Source organism: Plectrocnemia conspersa, unplaced genomic scaffold (assembly GCF_051122295.1).
Source record: "Plectrocnemia conspersa isolate PC_06_02 unplaced genomic scaffold, ASM5112229v1 ptg000001l, whole genome shotgun sequence".
Lineage (NCBI taxonomy): Eukaryota > Metazoa > Arthropoda > Insecta > Trichoptera > Polycentropodidae > Plectrocnemia > Plectrocnemia conspersa.
Window position 1 is genome coordinate 25,628,094 of NW_028277165.1, and position 13,689 is coordinate 25,641,782.

Below are 13,689 nucleotides of genomic sequence, written 5' to 3' on the forward strand. Positions count from 1 at the left end.
TGGTGTAAAATATAGGAATAAAATCCATGCATTTTGGAATAATATAAATAAATAAGTTTTAAGTATTTTTCATAATTTAGATTTAATGAAATGCATTTTTATTAAAATAAACTCGTTGTTCAACATTTCATAACACAATGATTTCAAAGAGATACAGGATATTTGATTAATTAAAACACTAATTGTAATCGGGTTATATTCCTTATATTGCATATTTCCAATTTATTTATTTTTTGATTATTAAAGGATGATCAATTTCAGCATCATTTTTAATAATAGCACATTTAATTATTTTATGAATTAAATAAATATATCAATTAAATGGGCACCTCTGGACCTTTTGAAATAACCGATTCGTTCGATGTAATTTTCGATTACTATAACATGGCGTATGTTGGCTTTTAGGTGCTCCAACGTTTCGGGTTTGTCGACATCTCTTAAGGCGGCCACAGACGATACGGTAGACCTGCGAAGGTTGACTGAAAACTGGACAAGCCCACAGATGCTCCGCAAAATTTGTCTTTTTTCAGGGAACGTGACTTACTTGAATATCTCGCGTCGACCTGTATGGGTTCTGACATGCTCTCCGTTCTGTCGTAAGCGTCGACGCGAGACATTCAAGTACGTCACGTTCGCTGAAAAAAGACAGTTTGCGGAGCGTCTGTGGGCTTGTCAACCGGTCTCCGGTCCACTTGTGTGGGTCTACTGTAGACCAGAGAGGTCGGCCTTTCCGGTAGACCTCTCTGGTCTACTGTAACGTGTGTGGCCGCCTTTAGCGTAACCCCACAAAAAATCCAACAAAGTTAAATCGCATGATCTTGGCGGCCAGTTAACGTCACCAAAAGTGAAATAATGCGACCTAGCAACGTTTCACGCAAATCACCCAACGTTACACCTGATGTGTGGAAAGTTGCGCCGTCTTGTTGAAACTAGTCTTCCACGTCCGTACCTTCGATTTTGTGGCCAAAAATTCTTAATTATTATTATACAGAACTTGTAGAAAAAACTATTTAGTCAAATTGCTTCCACACAAATACATATCTTACATTGCTTAATCTATTGTTTCCTTTGTAAATCAAAGTAATTTTAGTTCTGGCATGGTGTGATACCTTGTGCCATAAGTGAGGAGGTGAGGGTAAAATTTCATAAAAACCCTGTTATATCATTTATGGAAGTCGCCTTGATGGGATTAGGACCAAGCAAAATTTAACTTAAAAATTTAATTTATCTAATAATTACGAGAATCGTTGATTCATACGTATGTGTATTTATTTACATATTATTTCACATGCGCTGTTTATTTAATACTATTGTTTTTATTTTATTTTACATGCTAATCAACTGACCGGCATTCATACTAATATGTTTATTTAGTATAATTAAAGGCTATAAATCGCTTGAATTTATTGAACAATAATATTTTTTAAATATGGAATTAATAGGTGCCATAATAAAAAATACATATTAACAAATTTCGAAATGGCGCGCAAAAATATTAGTCGTGGTGAAAGGGTTAATGTGATTTAATGAACTTTAAAAAAATCATAAAATTTGTTTACGGCTCATGGCCGAACGTCAGATGCTTAGCACGAGCGCACGGATTAAGAATGAAACTATCAATCTGTCAAAGTAACGATGCGCGTACTGTTCGTTCCTCCTGAATTGTTATACAAAAACTAGATGTTATCCCGTATTATGTATATTTTTATAATTTTTGAACTATTTTTCATAATCAAATTGAAGATACAACTGTGAAAGTTCACGCGCCATTTAATAACAGTACAGCTGTGATTTCGCATACCTAAATGTTATTACTAAAGTAGATAATCGTTCGAATCGCGTGTGCTAGTTGAATAGTTAAATTATGTAACAATTGTGTATGTTATAAGTTTTATTTTAATTGATACCGAAAGAAATAGTTTAATAGAAAAATGGACGAAAGCGAGTTTCCTAGTAGCAAGGGCGCTGGCTTGTCGTCGCCGTCGCCGACTAACGAACGTCAGTTAGCTGGCGATCTAGGCGATGTTACGTTTTCGATATCGAACTACATAAAAGAAGCTATGAAAGTGAGTTATTTAACTAACTTTGTCAATTAACGTTGTTCAAAATTTATATCGATATGTTTCATAGATGATGTTAATGATGCGATCTCATCACATGTTAACCGACGTGATCCTAGAGGTTGGTTCTGAATTGTTTCATGCGCATAAAGTCATTTTGGCAGCGGCTAGTCCGTATTTCAAGGTATATATCGCATACAGCTTTTTTCTAACGATTTGGGTGTATTTTTTATGGATACAAATTATTTTAGGCTATGTTTACTGGAGGGTTAAAGGAATGCGATATGTCTAGAGTCAAATTACAAGGAGTTTGCCCCTCGGCGATGGCTCGGCTCATCTGCTTTATGTATACGGGTCAAGTTCGCATCACCGAAGTCACAGTTTGCGCACTTTTACCGGCAGCTACTATGTTCCAGGTTAGTTTCTAGGATATAAACGTTTATATCGTATAGTAAACTTATCCGTTTCCAGATCACCGACGTCATAGACGCTTGTTGCTTATTCCTGGAACGTCAGTTAGATCCCTCCAACGCAATAGGGATCGGCAATTTTGCCGAACAACACGGTTGTAACGATCTGAAACAAAAAGCGACCCAATTCATCGAGAGGCATTTCACTCAGGTGTGTTCAAATTTCGCCGAGTCATGTATTTTGGTATGAAAAATAATGCTGTGTCATGCTCGCTTATGTCGTTTTGTATCAAACAGGTATGTCAAGAAGAGGAATTTTTGCAATTGTCCGCTATGCAATTGATCTCGCTGATCAGGAAGGACGAGCTCAACGTCCAGGAAGAAACGGAAGTGTATAACGCAGTGATGAATTGGGTTAGCGACATAATCTGTACATAAACAAAATATCAAACAATCATTGTGACTTGCAAATTATCGCTTTTACTTACAATCGCAGGTCAAGTATGACGAGGATAACAGGTATCCCAAGATGGAACACATCCTGTGCGCAGTCCGATGCCAGTTTTTGACTCCCAACTTCTTGAAAGATCAGATGAAAAATTGTACCCTACTCAAAAAAGTGCCCGCTTGCAGGGAATACTTGGCGAGAATTTTCAAGGTTATCCACTTTCCAATTATGCTTTCTACGTGATGCCTTATCTAATCTATAATCGATTTTGTATAAATTTTACATTGCTATCGTAATTCTAGTGATATATTTATTTTAGTTTATTTTTATGAACAGATTCCGATTATTAATATTTGCTACAAGTTTTTCCTTAAAGATATCTGCCCTAAATTTAGTCCAAAAGTTCAATATTATTTTAATCAAATTTATAGAACAATTTGATTATATCAAAATCTTGTTCACGTATTTTCTAATATATTATAATATAATAGCATGTTAAAATGCATTTTTATATCTGACACTTTTACAAGCAATACATTAAAATTTTATAACCATGGTTAAAAAATGGATTTCTGGACTGAAGATACAATTCAAAACTTTCAGCGATAAGTAACTATTATGCTTACTTATTTAAATTAAGACAAGCAAAAACCAAACTGGTCACCCTTATGCATCACAGTGGTTAAAAAATAATACATAGTATGTAAAAAATCATAGAAACACTCACCAATAGATCAGGTAATATCTATCCGATTTGTCCGCTGCTGGTAATTTACCTCTTACGAATTCTGATGCTTAACGACGGGTTTGGTTGTATTTAACTGCAAAAACTTAAGCGTTTTGTGCTGCCATCTATGAATCAATGTTTATACTTTAACCCTTTCCGCTCGTTTGGTGCGTGAGACGCACCAGTACTTGGGTCTATATTACTCGTCAGGCGCGTCAGACGCACCATTTCAATTAATGAAATATAACGTCGATTTTTGGGTATTTCCTGTGCATGTTTTGAATGGCGTTTTTGCAGTGTTGTAGACAAGAGTTTCAAGAGTCATACCTTATCAAAAAAATATCATTTTTACCTGAATCAAGCCGGGGAGAGCTTATTTATCGGGATAAGTCGGGGTTTTTTTGATGACTAAATTTAACGGCAGATTTGCCGTAGCTTCTCCCAAAGGCAACAGTTGGCGATCGCCTTTCGGTTGACACGCGTCGGTGACGTTTTTATTACCTATTCTGTTTTCTACAGCGGCTCGGTTGTCCGTAATTTGTGTCTAAGTGAAACTATATATAGTGACTGATAATTTTGTTTAATTACTTATTTTGTAATTTTATTGTGAAGTTATTGTAAAGTTAATTTTTAAATATTATTGTGAAAAAATAGTGCTATGGCTAAATATAGTGATTGTGAAGATATGTTTTGTAATGATAGTGTATAATCGTATATTGGGCGACAGTCAAATGGGCGATTCAAAATGGGCGACAGACAAACGGGCGATGGTCTTTTGGGCGATACAATAATAATGCATTACAAATAAATGTGATGCAAATCATGATCTTATAATTAATTAAATAATTAACGTAATTAAATACATACGAAAATATAAGTAATATTTTTTAGAAAAGAATTAAAAGATGAAAACATTATTCGGTCTAAACAAAATATAATATACCTACATAAGATATATGTATATGTATATTTACTTATCATTTGTGCATATTTAATCATAAAATTAATAACTTAAACAGTTTGATTTTTTTATTCAAGAATTTAAGAAAGTTACTCGATATCATAAAACACTTAGGCTAAAGTCGGTAATTTTATTATAAATACCTACCAAAAAAATGTTTATAGTGGGACCTTACGCGAATTTTTTTTATGTTTTGAGCCTTGGAAACTACTGTGAGAACAAACTTTTGGAATTCCCAAAAATCGCATATTTTACAGTTATCTATTTTAAATTAGATAGGATTGTTATATATAAATATAATAACACAGAACTAGCGCTGATAAGTGTTTATCGTGGATTTCGCCCTTTACGCGATTTTTTTATATTTTGAGACTTTTAAATTACTGTGAGAACAATCTTTTGGAATTTCCAAAAATCGCATACTTTACCGTTATCTATTTTAAACTGGATAGGGTAGTTATATATAAATATAATAACCCAGAACTAGCGCTGATAAGTGCTTATCGCAGATTTTACCCTTTACGCGATTTTTTTATATTTTGAGAATTATAAATTACTGTGAGAACAAACTTTTGGAATTTCCAATATAATTTTTCGTTTTAACCCTTTATAGGACACATATTTTTGTTTTCTTTACATTTTTTAAAAATGAATTAATATCTTATTTGTCGTTTTAGGCTGCAATATTCTAAATTAAGTCAACTTTATATTGAATGGTAAACTGACCTACCAATGTACGTTATCACGGGTGCTCTTGTAACATTAGGTTCATTATTAAAAATAAAAACATAGGAAAAATAAACCTTAATTTTGGTGGTATATTCATGTACCACTTTGTTCAAGGTGTCCTATAAATAGTTAATGTATATTTTATTAATATTTACAATAAAGCAAGGCGTGCAAGTTTTTTTTAATTTCTGTCGCCCAATAAACCATCGCCCAATTGACCGTCGTCGTCGTATAAAATTACAAACAAATACATATTTACCATACAGCTATTCATTAATAAAAGTTTTGTCTATTTTTAATTAAGAAATATATAAAATAATATGACACTAACTGCTACGTTCCATTTGCCCTTCGATGGGGCGATGAGACTAATATTAGTTTATATAAATATAGATATCTTGTGGGTTTCTTTAATTATGGAAAAAACGTACAATTTGTAATTCTGCGAGCGATGTAAGCTGGCTTCGTTCGCAGGTAGATATATCTAAACCTAAAACCGAGCGGCATATTGTTATTTGTGTATATTTATGGTTTAAACATTTTTCGGTCCCATAAATATTTTAAAAAGGGTCGTCACCCTATTGTGTTAATTTATTGTTATGGATTGCCAACCAATGGTAATTGAGAGAACCAAAAAAAAAAAAAATGTAATTTAGAGAAATGCAAGTATTTGTTCAGATTTCTTCGTTTTTGATATTAGTTTATTCATAGTTATGCTCTACATATATAATTTTAATTTTTAAAAAGAATTTAACATTTTTCATTTTTCCCGAGCTGGCGACATACCTAGTACGAAAACGATTACGAGTGCAAAGGGTTAACCCTTTGGATGCGGAAATTGACTAAAGTCGCCCAATTGATTTTTTTATCTCTACGCAAAAATCAGTAAAAAAAATGTTTTTAAGAAAAAACTTTTTTTTGTGAATAAACATAAAATATCATTTTAAATAAATAAAAATTAAAAAATTAGAACATTTAAACACAGTATCAAAGTAAAATTTGCATTTTAAAAAAAAAGCAATTTTATATTTATTTTTGATTAACGCGTCCAAATGGTTAAAAAAAATATTTTAACACAATTATTTTCATTGCCGCCGCCCCTGAATTCCATGTAAGGGACCATCAAAGAACTCTTTGCTTAATCAGAGATGCTAGTATAATTTGATCGTAAACTATTTTTAAGCATCTTAAATTATTCCTAAAGCATGACAAAGCTATTAACATAAAAATTTTAGCTCATGGAAGACTATTAGATAAGACTATAGATAATTTTATATATGATAATTTACGTAGTTTGGTGGTGCCTATTAGTGTTCTAACCAAATTTTTTTTGATAAATAATAATATATAGTGGCGGTCAAATAAATAGGACATTTTTAATGACATGATATTTTTGTTCATAATACGTAATAAAATCACAAATTTGTAAAAAAAAAAACATTGAAACCACTAGAGGATATATTCACCTAACCGATCTGAGGCTCACTCTGAATTGTATTCATTAAAACTCAAAATTTATTGCTTTTCTAGAGCCACATCCTATAAATATCACAGGACATTCAAAGGGAGTCTTTATCTATCTAAAATATTTCAGTTTAGTTCTGCTTTTTACATCGTCCTATCATCTTCTATTATTATTGTTATTAAATTTAGTTATTAAAAAATATTAATAAATAGTGTATTTACGAAGAATAAAATAAAATAAAATTTAATATGAGGTGAAGTATCCATTTTTGAGTACTTAAGAGTCGTACACAGTGATTCGGATTTATCTGCACCTAGCACATAAAGGGTTAAAACATAACAAGCAGTGGTTAATTAAAACTATATCAGAAAACCTTAATATTTTTAGAAATTAAGTTTATAATGCATTAAAATATTTTACAAAAATATATAAAACATGTGTAAACGTCTATCGTAACAAAAATGCGAAAAAACTTCTATACATTTGGATCGAAAAATAATAAGAATTTTTAAAGAAAATCCACTTAAAACCATAAATAGGTTCCGCAAAATTTTGCGTTAGTCAAATTCACGTAAATCGAAACATAGAACATATTCAAAAATAGAAGATTGGTTACAAAAATTAAAAATCCACATAAATCGAGACTTAAAACTCGATACAAAATTGGGAGATATGTTACAAAACTATCGCATAAGAATTTGCTCTGTTTACATATATCTTGTTAAATAAATTATATTGTTATCATATATTATATGTTATATACTTACAGTTCTAATTATTTACCTTTAATTAGTTATGAATTATTATTATATGTATTATATTATTGTATCAATTAATATAGTTCGCTTATAAATAATAGACGAAACAAACGGTTTTAAAATAGGGTAGAAAATTAATTTTTATTACAAATAAAAACATTTAAAAAATAATCACTCGGTGCTGAACCGAAAACCGTAAAAACCGATATTTATTCCAGAACGAAAACCGGAACCAAATCTTGAATTTAAATTTGAAATACTTGACAAATTTCGGTCCCATGGGTTTTGAATTTATTGCATCATTTTATGATATCTTATTAAGTCCATAAAAAGAGTTAAAAAAATTTTTTTTATATAATCTATATTTTGTATAACGAATAAATTAGCGTTAAAAAAGTTGAGACCATCCTTTTCTTAAATATTCATAACTGGTATTAATAATATATGCAATAACTTTTTTTAAATCAGCAAATAGCACTTTAAATTGTAAACAGTAGATTTTTAATTAATATTTATTTTATAGGATTTAACCCTCCACAAGAAAACGATAGTAAAAGAACGCAGACCAAATACTCCTCGCATGATCTACATAGCTGGCGGATACCTCAGACATTCGCTGAACATACTGGAGGTGTTTAATCTCGACGATGGCACGTGGACGACCCTGCCGAAACTACCTGTACCTAGATCCGGATTGGGTGGAGCGTTTCTCAAAGTCAGTTGTCAAAATAAATTATCATTGCGACAATATAAATTGACGTGTTGTTGAAATTTTAGGGTCTATTTTATGCAGTTGGTGGAAGAAACAATGCCCCAGGTAGCTCTTACGATTGCGATTGGGTGGACATGTTCAATCCGGTGACTGAGCAATGGAGACCTTGCTGTCCGATGTCTATTCCAAGAAATAGGGTAACTAAAATAAAATAATTATACCAGACTCAGATGAGCACATCTCAATATGATGCATTAAAAAATAGCATATATTATGTACCAATACGATAGATCAGTGATATAAGAATCCTTATTATAATTTAGGTTATTGAGTATAATTTAAGGCAGTAAACCACTTGAATTTATTGAACCATAATATTTAAAAATATATGGCATGATGCCCCCCACATAAAACAAATTTCGAAATGGCGCGCAAATTAGTCGCGGTCAAAGGGTTAAAGACGAAAATGTGTTCCAAAAATCGCAATTTAACTTTTTGTTTCAAGCGCTTAAATTCTGTATTCACCTTGCCTTTTCCATGACAATAAATCAGTGGCTAAAGCTGTTTCTCAATGCGTAATGTAGGAATTACCTTGAGAGATGATTTCTTCTTTATATTGCTTCGTCAAGTGTTACGACATATCTAGATAAAAAATGTAGGTGTAATGTTCATATCTTTACAAAGTTCTTAAAGATTTCTGTCTTAACTATATTACATGTATGCCTTTAATATCTTAAGGTCGGAGTTGCAGTCATGGATGGTCTACTTTATGCAGTCGGCGGATCAAACGGATCTGACTATCACGCCAGTGTGGAATAGTAAGCTTTTTTTATGTAATAATAGTATTACCTGAGCAGCGATGAAGATTACGATGGTGTTATCACCGAACCTAGATTGGTCGACATTTGAAAGGTGGAAAATTAAAACAGAAGCAATTATTTTCATAAAACGTAGACAAACTCTGCCACCACCTCTCCTAAATGAAGAGAGTAATAATTTAAAATGGAAAACAAGCGTAAAAAATCTTCAGATCTCGAGAAATGTTTCGGTCATTTCCCAGGAGAGAAAGATTTTTATCAGATATTGTGTGAGTTTTAAATATATTAAATAGTCATTACGAATATATGACCTCCGAAAATATATTTAGCGCCAAAACATTTGATAAATATGCATTATATGTTATGTAACTCGAAAGTATAATGGAAATAATGATCTTAAAAAACACGATAATATTATTTCACTTCAATTAATACTTTATTTTTTTAATAGTTTCAATCCTCAAGAAGACTGCTGGACTCCGGTGGCTCCGATGGGCTGTGCCCGTTTAGGCGTCGGCGTGGCCGTCGTAAATCGCTTATTATATGCAATAGGCGGCTTCGACGGACAAGAAAGATTAGATTCAGCAGAATGTTACCATCCCGAAAACAACGAGTGGACCATGATATCGCCGATGAGAATCGCTAGGAGTGGAACTGGTGTGTATTTATTTTATAAATTAATATCTTTCGAGTGTTGCTTATTATGATTATCGGTCTACAGGAGTGGCTCCTTTGAATCAATGGATTTATGTCGTCGGAGGCTACGATGGAAGTCGACAGTTGGATATTGTGGAAAGATACGATACTGAGAGGAATGTCTGGGAGGTTGTAAGATCGATTAAGGTGGCTCGAAGCGCTTTGTCACTGACCGTTCTCGATGGAAAGCTGTACGCAATGGGTATGTTTGTATTTAAATAATATTTATATGATCTTGAGTTTGTTTTATTAATATGCATAATTTAATTGTTTACAGGCGGATATGACGGACAACAGTTTCTATCCATCGTTGAAGTCTACGATCCGACGACAGACGAGTGGATCGAAGGAACTCCCCTCACATCTGGGCGATCCGGACACGCCTCAGCAGTCTCATATCAGCACAACTGTCCACTGCAAAGCATCGAGAACGATATCGAAGTGCACGGCGGCAGCTGCGGCTCGTCGTCGAGACCGACGAAATCGCTACCAAAATCTCCCAATAACAATACAAGCAACGGGAACCCAGAAAATTCAGTCAACTTCAACGACATAAGCCCACCGTCGAACTCCTCACAACACGAGAGCAAGCAATCGTCTATAAACGATTTGGTACCGGCTTCGGACAGAGGAGACAATCCGATCAACGGAAACGAAAACAGGAGAACCAACGGATATTGTAGCGTCAGTAACTTTGTTGGCTCTCTGTTCGGTCACAAAAACACACTGAACAACTTATGAGACACGTTGTGAGACGCGTGTGTCGACTTGTGTTGCATGTCTATGAGTGACTTCCACAGCGTGGGCACAAGCCCGAGTCCGTCTGTAACATTCTAATAAAGTGGGACGGCTCAGTCTGCTTTTTTCAATCAATCCGTTAATCAGATTCTGTACTACTTGATTATGTTGTCTCATAAGTCTGCTATTTTACAATCAATTTTCCATCTATGTTCTTATAGATATATGTTTGTTTCAATAATCCTGTTAATTAAGGATATCAATATAACGATAAAATCTAACGTTTTAAATCTAATAAATAAAATAAAATGTTTTCTTCTGGAAATATTTAGTCAAGTTGTAAACCTATTTTCAAATGAATTGAAAATGTTAAGTAGTTTTTTATAAATGAACCATTTTGTCTATCATTGAAAATCCTAAATAGTAATGTCCAATTTGAACCATTAACTTATAAAAAATATTTTAAAAAATCAGAACGAAGCAAAAATTATATTTAAAACCCAAAAAGTTGAGGGTCCTGTATACGCACACTCGCTAGCTTCGGTACCTCACGATAGTGAGGTACCGACAGCTAGTGATTTTATAATACATTATAAGAAAATTTGATATATAATTAAAATAAATCTTATGAGACAACCTGCATCAAATTATTTTCAATGAAAAATGTATCATATCAATCAATATCATTTAGATTTCTATACTTGATGTATGTTGGCCCAAAAAATTGATATGAATCATAAATTCTGCACAAATTAGCTCAATTTATTTTTGCCTTTAAGCTCATATTACTTTCAAACTGTTCCTGTTACAATATGATATGATTGAAGGAATTAAATTGAGCTTCGATTGAGGTTTGATTAAAAATTTGGGCCAGCTTGCGTATCGACTGTTTCATTGAATGTCATTATATTAAATTTGACGATTTAAGAATATCACTTCCAGTAGATCATTAAAACTTGGTCTAATATATTTTTTGTGAAAAAATTAAGTGTAATGATATTTGCTGTTATTGTCAATATGTAGTCAGCGTGAATAAGTTGATAATTAACAAAAATATGATTTTGGTGTACATCTAAATGGTGATTCGCAATTTTATTTTAATTTAATAGTAACTAAAGTTTTATGTCATGATTTTTTCTCTTTTTAATTTAAAATTCTAGACTGCAATAAATAATAATCAATGTCCGTAGAAGTTATTATTTTCATTAATATAATTATTTGATAAAATTTATTGTCATTCATCTTAAAAACTATCTTTATATAAATCAAGATAATATTTTTTTTATATTATATTATAAAACAATAATTATATTTATCATTGTTTTATGATCAATCAACAAATTGAGTATAAAAATTAATGTTTTAGCAGCTTAAAAGTACATTTTTACATATAAAGTTTAAAAATAAACATCTCAACTTATCAACATATTCACGCTATATATTCCAAACTGATACTGGTGCTTTTCTTCTACATAAAAATGGCACACTTATATATAATTATACAATAATATAGTTACTGTTACACATTATCTATTTAATTGTACTAGTGTTTGTATGTTTGCCAATTGAAGTATTCCTTTTATTGTTAAATTATTTAATATCATCGCAACAAATAATATGTTCATCATAGCGTTTGAACAATCTGTCGTTGAAAGTGGACCAATTTTTTTTTCTTTAAAGTGAATAAAATTAAATGTATTATCTACGTAGGCATTGTTCCAATTCCATTCGATTGTTAAAAACAATAGTTAAGAATAGTAAATGTGCCAAGTATGTGATACGTGCCATTTGTATATAATGTGAATTGTACTGACATGTAAATAAATATTTATATTTATACAAATCGGCTTTCTTCAGTTACGTGAATAAATATAAACTATCAAATGACTATGTATTTTTGTGCTTATGAAAGTGTAAATAAAAATTAGCATCTATTTGCTTCGTATGCGGTAAAACTCTTCCGATTGAAAGTTCATGTTACATATGTAAAGTATAGATTCATACTATAAGTAAATCAAACAAGTGGTGCATTTAATTATATTTTAAATAGAGGAGTTTTACTGTATAATGTAAATGTAACAATGTGTTTGTTACTCAATTGAAAGAATGTATCATTCTATACATTATGCAATATAATACAGGATGGGCCAAATAATTACAATTGAGTCTGAGCTTATTGATTTTCACTTTATATATTAAATTATTTATAATCTATGGCATTGCATATGCCTTTTGTTATTAATGTATTAATATTTTTTTTATATAAATATTATTTCAATTCTTGTTGATGAAACATAACTCGCTTTGTCCCATCCTGTAATAAACCTATTCCATCATGGCATTTTTACCAAATACAAGTTAAAATGATAATGAAAAAATATTGTATTGAAAATATATGCAAACTGTGTTTGTGATTCTAATTATTGTTAATATGTGTGTGATATATATATTATAGTTATATAATATATATTATGGGATAACTAAAAGTATAAATGAATATATTGAAATAAAATAATACGATTGCGTTATATAATATTTTTATTAATAGATATCATCTTTGTCTATTCATATCTTACATCATAGTGCAAACATTATATTTATTTATATTATATATAATTTATAAAAAAAAATATTCTTGTTCATCTACGTATTAAAGATATGTCATCGACATGACACTTTTACCGTAAACCAGTATTGTGACGAGAGTAGACATCTTTCTACAGGAAGCGTGCTGAAGTAAGACATTTACTCCCTACCGATCAAACTCATATATTTCTTCGATACATATAAAATACGTGTTATGAGCTTAACAGTTGCGCCCTTATCTGCTCTACGTTTTGGCACTTCACAAAAAAATCATCTGATACTATCGACGTGGAAGTCTAAAGTTAAATTTAACCATCTTTTGGAAGCATTCACAATTATTCGTAGAATCTCTTACAAATAATTAAATAGTTCGCATTACGTTTTTTTTTAATTAAAAGAACACATTCATAGGTTACGTTATAAACAATCTCATATAAATAATACTTATCAGTCGAAAACCATCATAACAGACAATATTATGGATTATTAGTTATTTATAAAGAAGGTTAAGAAATTAGAACGATTGCGTAATTGATTGACAAAATGGAATGATAGTACAACAATTATTATTTTTAATCTAA

The 13,689-nt window shown here is 31.4% G+C and overlaps 1 protein-coding gene across 1 annotated transcript; it reads left to right on the forward strand.

Moving 5' to 3' along the window:
- The first annotated feature begins 1,581 nt into the window (after positions 1–1,581).
- On the forward strand, positions 1,582–10,831 carry LOC148239407 (kelch-like ECH-associated protein 1B). The gene is made up of 12 exons (XM_088188860.1): positions 1,582–2,066; positions 2,131–2,244; positions 2,312–2,476; positions 2,532–2,681; positions 2,768–2,884; positions 2,967–3,128; positions 8,082–8,273; positions 8,336–8,467; positions 9,009–9,088; positions 9,540–9,745; positions 9,810–9,986; positions 10,062–10,831. The coding sequence occupies exons 1-12, from the start codon at positions 1,932–1,934 to the stop codon at positions 10,523–10,525; spliced, it is 2,094 nt and encodes a 697-aa protein (XP_088044986.1). The 5' UTR covers positions 1,582–1,931; the 3' UTR covers positions 10,526–10,831.
- Positions 10,832–13,689: the final 2,858 nt, after the last annotated feature.

What these genes read in the sequence shown, in the direction of transcription:
- LOC148239407 (XM_088188860.1), top strand. Translation starts at nt 1,932, where the DNA reads ATGGACGAAAGCGAGTTTCCTAGTAGCAAGGGCGCTGGCTTGTCGTCG. An exon ending in ACTTGGCGAGAATTTTCAAG is followed by an intron (nt 3,129 to 8,081) that starts GTTATCCACTTT and finishes TTTATTTTATAG; the next exon opens with GATTTAACCCTCCACAAGAA. An exon ending in AATCGCTAGGAGTGGAACTG is followed by an intron (nt 9,746 to 9,809) that starts GTGTGTATTTAT and finishes ATCGGTCTACAG; the next exon opens with GAGTGGCTCCTTTGAATCAA.